The sequence below is a fragment of the Anguilla anguilla genome, chromosome 1, assembly GCF_013347855.1.
Source record: "Anguilla anguilla isolate fAngAng1 chromosome 1, fAngAng1.pri, whole genome shotgun sequence".
Classification (NCBI taxonomy): Eukaryota; Metazoa; Chordata; class Actinopteri; order Anguilliformes; family Anguillidae; genus Anguilla; species Anguilla anguilla.
This window is the reverse complement of record NC_049201.1, coordinates 18,268,233-18,285,612: the sequence shown is the minus strand read 5'-3', so window position 1 is coordinate 18,285,612 and position 17,380 is coordinate 18,268,233. Positions and strand designations below refer to the sequence as shown.

The window sequence follows — 17,380 nt, the reverse complement described above, 5'->3', positions numbered from 1 at the left end:
TTTAAAATGCAACAAAATACTATCCAGAATAGTTTCTTCATTGCATATTGATTCATTAAATGTACTACTTTGTAAAGATAAATAGGATTGGACAGGGTAGTTTATCACCAATCCATCAGTATAAATTCAATACATTCAGTATGGTGTATATGACATCCATCTAAACTTTAAAGTATGAAATAGTTATTGTAAAAATGTAAATATATCACTATCCAGAAAAGCACAGGGTGGTGACTGTGTTTTCATCCATATATTTTTGCTTTTCTAAGAAACATTAAATTTATCTATTTTCAAAAGAACTGACCAGAACAATTCAAGCCAATTAAATATTCTTATGTATTTTTTTAACATATTTTAAGACCACATTGGTTCTCTCAAACACGCCTTTAAGTGCGATTGATCTTACTTGTATGCTTTATCACCACCAGTCCAGTTCTGCTGTCTTCCCTCTCTTCCTGAGAGAGTAGTCAGAACTACAACATTACAGCCTCAGTGATGACAGATGCCCTCGTACTGACATTTTGTGAGTACAGGCTGCAGAAAAACACACTGATAAAATTCCCGAGACACAAAATATCTGGGCACGCACCCTTAGCTTCCCACCCCGACTACCACACCCTTTCCTGGTCCAACAGATTAGGTATTTTTGTGCCACTTAAAGGCCACTGTCATGGCACACTGATTACTCCTCTATCTATAGTAAGATGACAACATCTCCCAGAAAACATTGTTGTGTGACTAAACCAAGGATTATATCTGCTAATCACAATAAAGGGCCCTTTTCCCCCTAGGAAGGCCTTATGGGAAGATAAATTCATTGGACTCATTTTCCAGTTTGATTTTGCACCATCTGTGGATGGTGAAGTGTGACTCATCGAGTTTAAGCCAATCGGAACAAAAGGTGGAGACTGAGCGGGTGACTGGCACAGAGTCTTGGCTTAATCCTGAAGCTGGAAAAAAAGAAAAAGCTACTCAAACACTGATAAAGCTTCGCATTGCAGAGGCTTCAATCAGAGTGCACCAATAGCTGACAAGTGTGCTGTGCCTGTTGTTCAATGTGAAAGACCTTTTTAGCTATGACTCGGTATCTTCGGTTGACAGACTTAATTTATCAACCATTCCCAGTTCACCCCTTTCCTTCCTATTACCTGCAGTTAATCTTATGTAGGACCCAATACTACACGTTTTAGTCACATTTACCTCTTATGCACAGCATTCATTAGTATAACATAATGTGCTATTCAGGAATGTAAGCAAGTCTTGTGTGTATTAAAAAAAGCCACCAAGTTAAATTCTGAGGGAGAAATTGCTGAGAAAGACCATATCAGTGTAAGTAAATCGGCGTGACTCAATGCTTTCCTCTTGTCTTTTGCATGTTTGTGAGTAGGAGTGAGGTGAGAGTGAAAGGTTTTAGAGAGCATGCATAATTCAGCAGCTCTTCAGAAAAAATGTGGTAGCAGCTCACAGCAGAATACAGCATGGAACAAAGTGCCATGAGAGCTAATAAGTACAACTCATTTGCCCCACCCACACTCGGGCAAGATTTGAAAACCTTTTTTCTGATAAACGGAGGGAGTATTTCAGATATTCTGAGCCCTATGGTACTTCGTACACCACCTGTGTGCTTGGCACAGTGGTGCCAGGATGTTCTACACTTCTAATATCTGTGGGTATGCACGTATTTTAGCATGTTGGACATACATTGGTAGTAAAATTGCTACTTATGTTAAATAAATTAATAAACAATATAGTCATTATTAATGATTAATTATTATATGAAGAAACTAATATCCCTCCCTTTTTACTGGTCCTGATTGTACCCATAAATCTTTAACTAAAAGCAAATAAGTTTCCATTATGAAATGGTAATCCCAGTGATCTTGAGTACTCCAGCACAGGTGCTCTTAAAAACCCTGATCTTACCCCAGAGCTTGAGATCTTACGCCTTCTTACGTGGTAGTTGGTTTTGAGGAAAGGCATTGCATGCCACTACCAGCTGTAGCATTTCATTACATGTGACTTCTCTGTTTGGCGTAATTCATGCTGGAATATTGATGAACATTCTCAGACCACAGGCAGTTCAGAAAATGCCAGTATATGTCTCATCTGCTACAGATCAGTGGCTAGCAGGGAAAACTGGCCACATGACTTTGAGATGTAAGATGGAAGGGACACTATTGCTCCCCAACAGTAATCATGACATTTATAATATAAGTGTATCAACAATCCGCAGTCATGACTGTGCCCAATATTTCTATGGATGTGGAATTTTTGTGTTACTGAACATTCCCATCTTTTCAGAATAGATACTGTTAAAAAGACTGTACACATGATAACATACTATCTATCAATAGGCCCAGTCAGTGAAAGTTTATCTCCAATGTTAAAACTATTTAAGAAATTCAAAATATGGGACTGCTGTGTGGCTTGTTTGGTTAAGGCTCCCCACTGGGGTGCATGGATGAGCCTCACGGTCTCTGATCAAATCTGGACTTTTAAAATGAGAAATTTCATTCGGTTAGGGATTTCAGGGTTCCTACGGTCATGAAAAACCTGGAAAAGTCATTGAAATTTAAAATGCGATTTCCAGGCCCTGGAAAAGTTATGGAAAATAATATTTTTGGAAAAGTAATGGAAATATAGCTAAAGTTGGATCAAATACAACTGCTAATTAATCCAATCATAAAAACAGTATGTATAGTAATAAAACGTAAATTGGCTCGTAACCTTATTATTTTGTAATTTTGGTATTTTGGTGGTGTGAGAAGTTAATTCGGTCTGGCTCAGTCTGTTTACAGGCACGCCCAACAGGCACGCTTCTGCTAATGTAGCAGTTAGTAAACGTAGGCCCTATTGTGCCAACAATATGCCAGGGAAGTGCAGCTTCAGTAATATATCAGGGCTCGAAATTAACTTTTTTACTTGGTAGCACTGGTGCTCCCAACTTCAAAAAGTTAGGAGCACCCACCAAAATGTAAGGAGCACCAACAATATATGCAATAGATTTTTTTTTATTACAGTACGGTTTACAAGTAACAGTTAAACTGTCACGCCTAAAATGAGTCGACTCTTCAAGGAATTGCGTGTTATGCATTCAAACGACAAAGCGCTTCTCGTCACATTAATACCGCTAATTAAATCAATCGCCAGTAAACTGCATCGGAGAAATTAGCTATTTCAACCGGGTCGCTACACAAAACACTACGTTAATGTTTCAAAAAAATGCCGTAATCGTTCGCTTCAACTTTTCAGCTTTCGATAACGCTAATAAATTGAACATAAACTTTTGTCTTCAGGTAACGTCAGTTAACGCGTTAGCTCTCTGTGTCGCGTGACAGTGGAGTGCAGCGAAAGGGAGTGATTGAAGGCTAATATTAACCAATTTAAAATCAGCATTAAAGGTAAGAATGTCAAGCTCACGATTGGTTAGAAGGGTCACCGTCAGCTCACAAGGCACATACTGAGTGTACTAACTAGCGAATGTACAGAGGAAGAGACGTTCGCCTGAAAAAAGAAAAAAAAAGAAGGTCGCACCAGAACAATTATTTGCACTCGCACAAATGCTCCCAATTATATTTCGAGGTCGCACAGATTAAATTTCGGGAGCATATGCGACCAAAATGGTGGCAGTTTCGAGCCCTATTTGAGACATTGACAAAAATGTTAAACTATTCGAATTAAAATATTAAAGAATGTATCTAAGTGTGTCTGTCTGGTGTTTATTTGTTTTAGAGAGGCACCATATGTTTCAAATGCAGACCTAATTTTACTTAGGTCTGCTAGTGTTACAATAAATAATTTTAAATCGTCCTGCTGAGATAAAGTCATTTGTTTTGGTCATGGAAATTCAGTTAAAGGTTGTGGAGAAGTCATGGAAAAGTCATTGAAAATCATTGGTGAAAAAGTGTATGAACCCTGGGATTTGTATGTCATCACTCTCTAGACACCCTTGCCGGTTGATTGGGCACCCATGAACTGCATGCAGAAGCCACATATGAAAGGCCTTTGCTGATGCCACTCTATGCAATCTTGGCTGTGGGCTGTGGTGTGAAAAGAAGAAAGCTTGTTAGATTACGTCTATCGGAGGATAACCCCTTATGTGTACACTCTTCCCAATCAACAGTGGGGATCATGCCGCAGTTATACATAAATGCATATATATGTGTATATATATATATATATATATATATGCTAAGGTTGACTACGATCCAAAAAAGGAAATCACAGAAATGTAAAAAATGGGGAAAGTCACCAAATCATTTTAAGTGACAGACACCCAGTCTTACTGATCAATATATCACAATCTCATCATGCTATATTAATGGGGGTGGGGAGGTTATTTGGCCTGTTCTGTAAAATTGGTGAGGTTGTAAGTAACCCCCTATCCCTGAAGTATATTACAACCATTTGACTTTGAACAAAATAACTGTGGATGGATTACTACCACACTCCCTGAGGTACCTTGCTAACCAGCTTTTCAGAGCTCCGGACAAGGCCACATAGTCATGCCTCTACTCACCTCTCATACAGAATGTAGAAGCTGCCTCAAACTAAGTCAGTGGATCACTATATTGGAAGGTCGGATATCCATCCTCCATTAGATAAGGCAAGATGAACAGCTCTTTGATTCCCTGACTGCCAGGGCTCCTGATGCCACTGGTGAGATGAGTACTACACTGCCAGGCCCTAAAGCTGCCCTAGGGGAAATCTGAGTCCTAGGCCAAAGTCACGGGCATGTTCCACCCCTCAGTGCCTGGAAACATGGTCCACAGCTTATGATGGAAAACGCGGCGGGAGGCGTTCCTCTCAGACTCCTTCTGCTCAGGATATCCAGCTGGTAAACAGATTTAGAGTCTTGGATGCATATAATTGTTCTCTGATAGCAGGGTGCCCCTCTCTGTTTCCAACTGGGTCCACCCCCACCTCATCTTCACTTCCGTTGACCGTGGATGGTGCCGCTGGTCCGGCTGATGCCCCCTGTTGTCTTCGGCGGGGTCACCTGACTGCTGTTCTGCCTTCAGACAGACAGGATTGTAGGGCAGCGTCTTCCCTCCACCTGTCATGCTCATTTTAAACCATGATCATGGGTGACTCCATAATCAGGAATGTGAAAGCCAGGATGGCTAAAACGTACTCCCTACTGGGTGCTAAATTTTTAGACAAAAAAAAAAATCCCTGAACATATTGACATTGACAGGGTTGTCATTCACGTCGATACAAATCACATTCCCTGCCAAGCATCCGAGCAGCTAAAATTGAACTTTCTGAAATTGTTAAATGTCCTGAAGGAGTCCACTATAGGTCAGATGTTTATCTCTAGTCTGATTCCAACGTTTGGCCATGGGGCAGGGCAGTTTAGTAGGATACTGACCCTAAATGACTGGCTCTCCTCTGCCTGTAACACTAACAGTGTGGATTTTACCAATTTTAACCTCTTCTGGGACTGCAGGCAGTTTTTTAATAGAGACAATCTTCACCCAAATCACCTCGGTGCTCTGATGCTATCAGCAAATATATTCCACAACATTCGCCAATCACTTGTAGATAAGTCCAGAAACAAATGATGTCCCCAGAGTCCAGGCCCCGCTGTTGTTAGTTCCTGTCAGCACTCTATTCAGTAACCTGACCTCCCATGAGGTGTGGGGCACACTATACAAACACTAGTTCAATTAATTTTTATATTCCTATTTTTATAAACAGTAGCAGGTTAGGCAAAAGAAATGCTCTCCATACATGTAAAACTAATAATTATCCATCCTCATGATTCTACTTCAAAGGAGCAAACTTCATCCCTACAACCTGTGTCCACCCAGTCTTGCCTAAACAATCGAAGTGTATTCAAGGCCAAAAACGGAACTGGATTCTTGCATATAAACGTTTGAAGTATGCTTAAGCGTGACAAATTAGATAATTTAAATATACTGGTTTCTCAAGCTGACCCTGTTCTTACTGAAACATGGCAAAAAGGTGTTTCTGACTCTGATAGCCTTGCATGATTATAATGTGTATAGAATAGATTGAACTGGGAAGGGAGGTGGTGTAGCCATTTATGTGAAGTCGTGCTTTTCTGTTATAATTTTGGAAGCTGTCACTTTACCTAAACATTTTGAATGCATTGCTTTGAAGGTTGAACTAGGATTATATAATTTTGTGGTTTTGGCAGGTATATATTGACCAACATCTGCAGTTGAGGGTTCTCTTGTTAAGATTTCTGAACTTCTGTCTCCTTATGTTAAAACTGAAGGTATTGTTATGGGTGATTTTAATCTAGGCTGGTTAAATGTTTCAGATGATTTTAAGGAAGTCTGAGGAAATCTTAATGTAACCCAATTTATGACAGAACCAATTAGACGCTTGGGCAGGTGAAGCTTGGGTTCTTATTTCGGAACAGAACTTGCATCCCTATGTTTACCAGAATGAAGTTAATTGAATCCAGTTCTGTTTCTGTCCTTGATTATGGCGATGTCATGCAGATTGTACTATATGACCACTAGATGCTGTTTATCATTTCGCACTTAAAAGTATTATGGGGGGAAATTATAGTACTCCTCACTGTGTCTAAAAAAGTTGGGTGGCTGCCTCTTTCTGTAAGAAGAGAGCACCATTTGTATCCGTTTATTTATAAAGCCCTTCTTCACATATAACCCTTCTACCTCATTTCACTTTTCGTCTTGAAAGATATGCCTTCAGACACATCAGTTCCTAAGATCTAGTTTTTCAAGTTCCTCAAATTGATTCTGATCTGAGTACAGGTGCTTTTAAATTGTAAGCCCCCGAAACGCTGAATGGATTAAGGAACTGAAACTTGACTCTGTTTCAGCTTTTGGTCATTCTAAGTCTCTCATCTCAACAACTTTATCTGTAACTATGTGCTGTTGAATTATTAAACACATGGCATTAAATCTGCTTGGTTTTTTGGGCTTCCGACCTCTGGCTATGCTAGTGGCTGGGTTTGACTTGGATGTCACAAGCCACAAGTCGATTCCCAGGTATGATACTGCTGTTGTACCCTTTAGCAAGGTACTTAACCTGAATTGCTTCAGTGTATATCCAGCTATGTACACTTGTGTAAGTCGCTCTGGATAAGAGCGTCTTCTAAATGCCTGTAATGTAATGTAAATAACTGAAAAGATTTGTGAATCCATGATTTTATCTATGATACTGATGCTCTTGCTTCTTGCCTGCCTCTCTGTGGCCAGAAATTATATTGCACTCACTTCATTTATTTGCATTTAAAAACCAGAGCTCACATGAAACATAATTAAAACAAGCTCATCTAAAATGTTATCTTATACAACAGACTAGATTTTTTAGAATAATTTTTCACATAGACCTCTGTTGAAGCCTCCAAATAAATCAAACAGCAAGTAAGAACACCCTGTTCAACTTGATTGGCTATAATAAGGTTGAATACTTAAAACAAAATAAAAAACATTGCATACATTTCAAGTGTAAAATAGCACATCCCAGGTTTATTCAGCAATTCTTCACTACAGCTGTTTTGCATGTACTTTTCAAAATCATTACTCTCCATATTTGGTTATGTTAAATTCCTCCTAGAATACATTTATGCACCATAGATAGTTCAACAGTATCACAGGAATATAGTATATAATGATACCCTAGCTATGGAGTGCAGTTTGCTTTGATCAAAGAAGACACACATCCCAATGACGCTGTTCGATGAGAACACAATCCGCTTGACAGATGCCAAAAAAATTCAAATAGTATTTTGAAACCTTTCCGCATATACGTTTAACAAAACAATGACAATAAATCTTACCTTTTTCAATTATGTCATAGTCTCACGCCAAATATAGTTTCTAAATAGAATAATATGATCTCCATGCTAAATAAAGAAAACACAAAGTGTTTATCGAGCCTATATCACAAGTGGCTGTGCAACTGAATACTTCCCTGCTGCTCAAGTAGTTCCCTCCCCCTAGTAAAAACAGCCCCCCTCCCTCCACCCCGCACACACACAAACGCACACACTCACACTATCTCTCTCACACTCTCTCCTATAACTTCTCTCCTAAACATTACTGAAATAAAAATTGTTTTACTGTTGCGACACATCTACTTCCTGCTTGGTATATGGATTAACCATGATTCTATAACAAAGAAAGATACATACCTCATCTGTAAAAATAGACGAAAGTGTGTCGCTCTAACCTCAGTATTTCAGCTTGTAAAAATGGCGAGCCATAATGCAAGGCTAGTTAAGGCATGCAAAGGCATGTAATTTATTTTGGCAACATCTTCGGGCCAATGGGAACTCAGCTAGATAATGAGAAAAAGCAGTCCACAGGGCTCGTGGTGTTAAAACAGTAGTCTTAGTTGTTTGACAGTTTGCTGTACTAATTAATGACTTCTAATATTGGCTTTTCAAAAATATGAGCATAGTGTGTACACAGAAAACAGCATGTACTTATTAAAGTGAACACATCTGTAAAGTCACTTACTTTTGACTGGAAGAATCAAATGCTTGTCCAGGGCTATATATGGCAAAATGAGGAACTCACGTAAGATCCTGAAAACATGTACAGCATCTGTGAAAATAGAATGTATATTCACGTTGTCTACTAACTTGATTCAAGTAAGCTTATCTGGGTCTTCCTTAGATTAAGTTCTCCTTTTGGTGGAAATATCTTGATACATTTACACTCATGTAATTAATCTATACTAGGGGAGTGAATTAAATGTCTGTCTTCACCTCAAATTCCAGTTCTGTGTGTCTTAACTTACAAGGCCTATTCACCTTAATCAAGTATAATAGGCTGATTCAGAATTTTGCATGTTTTTGATACTTTCAACTTAACATACTGTAGACAAACACACTGGTTTGTGTGACAACAATATGTCTAGATTAAGAAATATTTAGTCAGGAAGCATTCATTTACAATGGCATTGTACAGGTTTCCTGACTACTACTGTAACAAACTGTTGTATTTTTCACTAAATCCGAAGACAGTGAACAACGCAAAATTTTCTGTGTGCTACAGTATCTGGACATCATTTAATGTTATATGGTCCTCCTTTCATAGTATGGATTGCAGTTACATTGCTTCAATTTTGCACTGCCACATGTTGTGCATCTAGTATATAGCATTTCCTACAAAGGGCACCCTGGTTAGAGCTATTAAGTAAGTGACAGCATGTAACCACTGTTGGATAGCTAGTTTTTAGATTACGGCATACCGGAGAGGGAGAATAAAATTTTATATGGGTAACTTGTTCATGGTCCAAACAATATGACATTGTTACAAAGTGGCTTGCTCTGGCTGACCTGATCATTAGGCCATTTTCTGTTTCTCACTCCCCTCAAAAATATACAGGAATTCCTCAGGCAATTTAAAGACAAACTGAGGCTCTTATCTATACATACAAATCTAGGGTGTTATGACATGTCCTTCCCTGGACGGTTTTATTACCTCTCCAGAGAAATAACACAACACAGTTATTTAGAGTACCAGGGCCCAATGCGGTCACACCTCACCACCACGTCATTATTGCTTTTTTTGGATTTAGTTTGAATTCCAAATCTAGGACATTCAAATAAGAAACTCAATTGAAGTTTTATGGTTGTTGTGGCCTGTCAGTTTGTAACTGAAATTTATTTAGGTAGCTTCATTTTCAGTTGTCAGAGGTCAGCATTACACACCTGCCATTGTCACATGGAAGCGATGTTTTGGCCAAAGGTGGAGATTTCACCACTGGCTGGCCTTAAAAAATAATGAACTACAACTGTCACCTCTGTTGTGAAAAGTAGGAATACATTTTTATTTTGTAAAAGGTAATCCGTTGCTAAGCTGAATTACCTCCTAAGTGATTCATGTTTGGTCTCCTTAAAAGAGGCTATAGTGGGTCATTTGATAATGATATTATGGTGATTAGTTATGTTTTTAGCAACTTGCAATTACTTGAACTAATAGTGATTCTGTCTGCTTTTAGATAAGCCAGTCCTTACCATAAATGAGCTCAGCCCCCCTTCTGCACTTCAACCCAGCATCATGCAATCAGGGTCAACATCCTCAGTCCCTGCAAGGTAAAGCATTTATGACTGCAGAGGAGAAGGTTAGTTAATTATAGAGTTTTCGTTCTGAGTCATATTGTGGAGCAGAGGAGAAGTGTCTTTTGTTTTATAGTGGTTCCTTAGTTGTGTTTGTTCCATTGTTGCTTTCTACCTCATTTTAGTTTGTTCCACTGGCACATAAGTCGGAAGTGCATCTCTCTCTCTCTCTCTCTCTCTCTCTCTCTCTCGTCTGTTTCTTCATTCCTCCCGCCTACTTTTGAACATTCTATCGACAAATTTGGGTATTTAAATTATTATGTTTAATTGCAAATGTCAAATATTTTGAATGAACGGCATTTAGAGGTTTTCTGTTGCTTGTTCCCTTTGTCTATCTTTCGGAATGGTAGCCTGTTACAGTAAAAGGGGATAACTAATAGTAGACTGGATCCAGAGCTGCCACACCAAACATAACTGGCAAGGTATTAAGAATTTGCCATTAAAGGAACCAGTCAAGGATATGGCGACACAATCAGTAGGCCTATCTAAAAGTGATTATCTGAAATATCCTTCAAAGCACACAAAAACTGCCAGAAACAATTGAAAACATACACTAGAAAAATCGCATCAAAATCATAGACTGTGATCAAAACGCACCTTTAAGGCGTCATTCCATTGCTTTGCGTGTTAAAAGCCAAGCAAAATAATTATTTTTTCCCTAACTATGCCTTGGGTGTGGTTAGGCTAATATATCGGTAACTGCATATTCGAACATCGAATCACGTCAGGGATGTTGACGGGGCTAAACGCTGATAGAATGATACTGCAACACGTGGTAGGCCGGGTTACGGGTGTGCCTTAAGCCTTTTCTGTCTGCAGCCATTGCTGCCAAATATGAATTGAGGATTGTGAACAGAAACATAAACCAGAGCCAAATTGTATTTGAAAAAATGAAAGATATAACTATGGACGATTACCAGTTCTTAGACAGTTTTAAAAAGAAACGTATACAATTAACTCTCAGGACTGCGACATATGCTGGAACAGTTGAGCGTATCAACCTGAATAAATCTGTGCTTTTAGGAGACGGTGAGCATACTTCGAGGGCCAGTTTGCTAATACATAGAATTTTGTTATGAGTAGCTGCAGGGTCACCAATGCAAGACATTAAAACGTGTTACTATTGATCAAACCTAGCTTTGCTTGCGTAGTCATGTAGAAGCTAGGTGGCTAAAAACATTGCGATCTTTTTCCATAGCTTGTTGTCAATTATGCAAACTGTTATCGCATTCAAATGATTATTTAAAAATGACAGTAGTCTGTATGGTCTTAGCTAGCTGACAGTTTTTTTCACCTTTCTTTTCAGTTGTAGATGTTAAAAGTGGAAGAAAATTTGCGGGTATGAAACTCTTCTTTGGGCATGAAATTCTGAATGGTAAGGAGGCTAGCTGAGTTTCGTTTTATGTGTATAGCCATTTGACATACTGCTAGTCTGAATGACCAGAGTTAGGTAATTTTCTGAATGTAGACCTGTCTATAATTGCGTTTGATATTTTCCCCAAATCCTTCTTGATTTGTAGTTAGTGGTAATTATTTCACTGAGCTATACCGAATGTTTGAGCTATACCGTACTGTACTCCATAAAAAGAAAACTTTAGCAGGCAAAGTACTCTTTTTGTGTTCTCCCTGCTTCTTAAGCAGATTGTATAAGCTTTGATTTGTGTCTGTTTTCAGTGGAATTGCCAAATGCACCAAAGCCTGTGGAAGGGTATGTATTACATAACGTATGTAATTTGGAATCTTGCAGTCATTCTTGTACTTACAGTCATTCTTGTACAATTTAATGGTATTGTCATTGGAAAGTGTCCTGATAAAGCTAATAAGCAGAAAGATCAAATAGGATCTCACAGTGGGTGTCAGATTTACAGCAACCTGGACTCCATGTAACACACTCCAGGGGTCTCTGTTTGAGGAATTATTGATTGATTCAGCAGCTTTATGTCATGTCTGTATTAGGCCAGGCTAACGTAAGTATTCCTCTCTGTGATATGTGTAATCAAATTTATCTTGGTAAAGACAAATATGTGCATATATGTCCTATGTATATATACAAACAGGTTCTATGCAAACAGGATCACAGATGCTTTGTTATTGTTTTATACACTGCACAATGTAATTGGGTGACTTCCTGTAAATGTTTTATATGTCATTTGTGTTGCAGAAACAAAGAGGATCACAACCATAGCAATGAAGGTCAATTGCCTGTGGCTGAGTTTCAGCCATACAGGAAGAGTATAAAATTGGGTAAGTCAGTTGTAGATTCAAAAGTAGTCACAGTGATATATTAGAAGTTTTCAGCATGGTAGGCCTTTAGCAGCCCCCATCCTGGAAGTATCTCAGTGAATGTTCCATTGCTAGCAAGTAGTACAGTATGTATAGACATGGAATTGAAAAAAGTGTTGTGTGTTCAGAAACGACTTTCAGGTAATTGCTCTGCTTTTAGTCTGACCATTTTCCATGGAATTGCTTGAGGAAAAGTATTTCCTTCCCAAATTAGGCATCCGCTTAAAATTTGATAGTGTGCACTGTATATTGTTGTTTTGAAGGCAATGTTGCTGCTTAATTGAACTTGAAAGTTGAAAGTTGTTCAGTTCTCAGAGGGAAAAAAATCGTTTTTCCAGATGGCGATGACGATGATGGCGAATATGTGGACTTTGTCGTCATTGACGAGTTTTTTGAGAAGTTTGGGCCTGCTGTGAGTCATCTGTGAAAGCCTTCGGAATATGTCTGCTTCATGTGCAGTAGGTGTTGATGATTGACCCTGCACCGGAATAGATCACAACAGAAAGCTGACTCCCTCTCATGTGGACAATTAAGCTGTCCTGGGAAAAAGGAAGCCATAAAGCTTCCAGTGTGTAGAACAGAATCAAATAGGAAGTAATACTAAATAAACACAGGGCACACCCATAATCAGGTTCCCAGGATTGTACGTGGCTCCCAATGAAATCACTTGGACATGGAGATGTTTAATCGTCCACATTGGTTTGCGCTCTCTGTTCTTCTCAGTCCTAGTAGGCTACAGGTGCTGATGCCAGGTCAGAGCTAATGCAACACTGACCCAGATTTCCTGGGGTTTTATTGGTTGCTGATTTTAAGGTATAAATAAAACAAAAACAGCAGACCCTGTGGTTTTCCGAGGCCAGGAGTGAGGACCGCTGGTTTGTAGTATGAGCATCTGTGATCTTCTCCTCAGCAGCCTCCTCTCCTCTCTGCTGAATGTGAAGTGGTGGATAATGCAATGTCTTCTTTTCTCTACAGGTGATGGACATACGCAAACAGTGGGTGGTTGGGATAGGCGCCGATGGAGTCGGAGTCTCCCAACACGAGAGGCTCTGCTGGCTGCAGGTGAATGTGCAGGACACACAGTGCAACAGTGTTAACAGGTTTCCAATAGCCGCCAGATGGAGAAATAAGTGAAACTGTAGGGCCGGCTGTATTCTGTACTGAACAGGCTTTTTTAGCATGAAGGCAGTTTCACTCTAAAATCTGGCTGTGGTGTGAGTAACACCATTTAAAGTATTACTGTTTTTGAATGGCAAGTAGATTCATGTTTCATAGGTGCAGCTACCTATGTTCAGTGAAGTATCTTTGGGAAAGTTCCATTGCCAAAATTTCTTCTGAAATAAAAGTCAAGATCTAGGCTATATAAATGATTTTGTTTTTAAATACTGGGGATCTGGAAATCAAATAAATAGTTTTGATAAAAATCACTAATGCCATATCTGTTTCACAGATTGCCAGCAAGACCAGGGTCTACCTTTTTGACATCCTGATGCTTGGAGCCAGGGCCTTTAAGAATGGGTTGTCTATGATCCTGGAAAGTAACCACATATTGAAAGTAAGTAGTGCGGGCTGGAATCATAGATTTTTCTCTTCAACTTCTGTGACTTCTCTTTCCATCTTTAAAGACTGAGAAAGGTAGTAATTCGCAAGTGTTTTACTTTTTCCGCAGGTCACCCATGACTGCCGTGGTATTGCCGGAAGCCTGTGGACTCAGTATGGGGTGAACCTCTGCAACGTCTTTGACACTCAGGTACAGTCGAAGGAGGAGGAATAAGGGAGGTTTTTCCCACTGCGGATTGGCTGACTTCTGGCGGTGACCTCGTTGATCTGTGCCCCCAGGTGGCGGACGTCATGCTCTTCCATGCCGAGACGGGCGGGTTCCTCCCCGACCGGGTCAGTACCCTGCAGGAGGTGGTGGGTCTGCACCTGAAGATGTCTCCCTCCTGCCTGGCCTCCCTGAAGATCAAGTCACAGCTCACCAAGGTATGCAGACATGCCAGGATCAGCAAGCTGGTGGAATGCTGCACTGTAACCAGCTATGACTCATGAAATGGGAACCAGGAAGCAGAAACCTTACCTTTAAACCAATAAGCATTTTCAACCTGTTGTGCTTAAATTGCTTCATTAACAGTTAATTTATTAATTAGCTGTATAATCAGTGCCAATGTGTGTAGCCAGTTATCAACTTTTTTTTTTGTAGTGCAATGTTTTCTTATGTCCACAGATAATTTTAACATGGATAAATACAGAGTGCTCTTTGTTCTCCTTGAGCTGCAGTGAAGAAAAAGCCTTGAGATTGTTTCCCAACAATTTATTTAAATAATTAGCATGCTTGTTCATCATGCAAAATAAAGGATCACTGAGGGACAAATGGACAGTCTAGTGGTAAAATATCTCACTCATAAGCCTATATTTACTACTACTAACAGTGGGTGTGTCTGTGCGTTTGTGTGCGTGCGTATGTGTGTGTGCGTGTGAATGCATGCATCTGTGTGTGTGTGTCTGTGCCCATGAATGTGTGTGTGTGTGTGTGTGTGTGTGCATGCATGCATGTGCGTGTGTCTGTGTGTGTGTGTGTGTGTGTGTGTGTGTGCGTGTGAATGCATGCATTTGTGTATGTGTGTGTCTGTGCCCATGCATGCGTGTGCATGTGTGTTTGTGTGTGCGTGCGCGCGTGTGTCTGTGTGTGCGTGCGTGCGTGCATGCATGTGTGTTTGTGTGTGCATGCGTGCGTGTGGGTGCATACATGCATGTGTGCTTGTGTGTGCATGTGCGTTTACGTGCGCAGGAGGACAGCGAGGTGTGGTACGTGCGGCCCTGTCCCGTCTCCCTGCTGAAGGTGATGGCCCTCTCAGTGATCCACCTGCAGGCCCTGCGCATGGTCCTGCTGGACGAGCTCATGTCCGACTACATGGGTCGGGTGGACGCCTACCTCGCGGCGAGCCGCGAGAAGCCAATGAACACGCAGGACATCGGCACGGTGAGACGCCTCCTCCCTCCGCCCCCCCCCTGACCACACTGCCCTCTGCTGACGAGGCCCTCGTAAACAAACAAGGATAAAACCGACACCCTGCTCAAATACAGTGGCGCTTCAATGCTTTTTTTGGCAAATGCAGCACTCAGATTTTAGTATGTCAAGCTGACCATTTTTTAGTCAGGAGTTTAGTGTCTCCTCTTTATATTTTGTGTGTATTTAAATTGGTTGATGCTTTGTGGACGGCAGCGTACTTCATATTTAGACCGTGAATCTGAGGTTAGTGGTGTGGGAAGGTGCCGGGCCTGTGACCGTGTGTCCCGCCCTCTGCAGAGCAGCGGGCTGGAGCTTCCCGCGGAGCTGCGGGAGCTGGAGAGCCTGAGGCGCGGGCGGCGGGACTGGGCCTTGGCCCGGTACCCCGTGGCCGAGGACGGCCTCCTGGTGCGCTCCCGCCCCAGGCCGACCCCGCCCACCGAGGAGCCGGGCGAGGGCCACGCCCCCCTGAGCTGGGACACAGACCCGCCCGAGCAGCCTGCCCCCGGAGAGGCGGGCGGGGGAAGTCCGTGGGCATCAGAGGAGGGCCCCGGTGATCTCACCCCCTTCAGAACCAGCCTCCCCTCGTCGCCCAGCGCCCGTCCAGCAGGAAGCCTGGAGGCGACTCCGATCCCGGGGAAGGCGGCGCCGGGAGAGGCCGCCCCCGCGTCCGTGGCGGGAGGCACCAGGCCGCTGGAGATTACGGTGGAGGGGGTGACCGGGAGGGGGCGACAGCCGCAGCGGGGGGTGGGCGTGCCCGCCGCCACCGCCTACCCCCCCGCAGGAAGGGGCCTGTGTCTTCAGATACCGCCGCTCGTCTCCAGGGAGCTTCCTGAAGCGGCGGGGCCCCAGCCTGTGGGGCGGGCAGCAGATGCCTCCCAGAGCCCACCCCTTTCCCAACAGGGTCCACTGGCTGTCGCCGGGGGGTTGGGGGCAGCCCCACCCCTGGGAGCGGTCCTGCCAGCCACTGGAACCATGCCTGAAAATATCGTCTCCTTAGGAAGGGGCTTGTTTTTCCAGAAACCCCCCCAAATTCCTTCATCCCAGTTTAAGCTCTCGTCGAGCTCATTCAGGAAGACCTGTCAGTGAAGTAGTGCCTGATGTACCATGTTCATTTAAAAAGTATATCTTCAATGTTTGATACGATTTAACTTTTTGTTGACATATTTCATTTAGTGGAAGGAGTTGTCAGTGGTTGGACAAATAATGTTTATGTGAAGATTGTCCAGCAGGTGGCAGTAAAGTATTGATATTGAACCTGCCGGTTGTGTTTTTGTGTTCTCGTTCTTGGATCGATGCCAAGGGAAGAGGGAGGGGAAGGCTTATATTTGATATTAATCTTCTTTTATTCTTTTATAAGTTTGTCACAGAAATGGCTTAAATTGCTTGTGTAGGGACAACCACCTTGAACAAATTTCACATAATGTTAGATGACTATAGCAGCTGGAAAAATTACTTGATTTATCCAAGTAGTCGAGTAATTTATCATAGTAGTAGTGATTTGTCATAGAAGATGCATGGTGCATTTTTGGTCCCGTTTCATTTTTGTGTCTTTGCAATATGTTTGCAGCACTTGTTCATACCTGTTGGCAAACATTTGTGAATTAAAATCAGTTCCCGTTTCCTCTCCCCTTTTTTTTCTACACGCTAGACAAATTGTGTGGCTAATTGTACTTGTAGGGTCTGTGTGAAGTGTAGTAATTTAACTTGGTAATGAGATCCTTGGCATATATTAATGGCAAGCTCTTAGTCCACCAATATTCAAGCTCAAGCTTCTAAAATAAGAAAACATGCAGCAGCGCCACTCATAAAAGCCTTGCCTGACCCCTGATGGAAAAAGGAAAAAATAATTCTGATGAAGGTTGCGGCCCTTTTAGTGATTCACCTGCAGTCCCGAAAGCTGGTCCCCCTTGTAAAATGTGCTAATTATTCAGTATTACTCCATTTCAGAGAGCGCAATAAGAAAAAAAAATGGTACGGTGTGCTGGAACAGAATATCAATAATGAAATGGTTATGT

General features: G+C 41.5%; 2 protein-coding genes across 2 annotated transcripts in view; one reads left to right on the top strand and one right to left on the bottom strand.

Moving 5' to 3' along the window:
- LOC118208156 (RAS guanyl-releasing protein 1-like) overlaps nucleotides 1–7,911 on the bottom strand; it is a 37,222-nt gene extending 29,311 nt beyond the window's left edge. Inside the window, exon 1 of the mRNA XM_035382558.1 lies at nucleotides 7,787–7,911. The gene's annotated coding sequence lies outside the window, so the exon portion shown is untranslated. The remainder of the gene's footprint in view (nucleotides 1–7,786) is intronic.
- Nucleotides 7,912–10,856: 2,945 nt separating this feature from the next.
- On the top strand, nucleotides 10,857–16,672 carry exd1 (exonuclease 3'-5' domain containing 1). The gene is made up of 11 exons (XM_035410859.1): nucleotides 10,857–11,101; nucleotides 11,379–11,447; nucleotides 11,747–11,780; nucleotides 12,234–12,316; nucleotides 12,694–12,767; nucleotides 13,331–13,417; nucleotides 13,806–13,910; nucleotides 14,025–14,105; nucleotides 14,195–14,338; nucleotides 15,144–15,335; nucleotides 15,663–16,672. The coding sequence occupies exons 1-11, from the start codon at nucleotides 10,963–10,965 to the stop codon at nucleotides 16,449–16,451; spliced, it is 1,797 nt and encodes a 598-aa protein (XP_035266750.1). The 5' UTR covers nucleotides 10,857–10,962; the 3' UTR covers nucleotides 16,452–16,672.
- The last annotated feature ends 708 nt before the right edge of the window (nucleotides 16,673–17,380 follow it).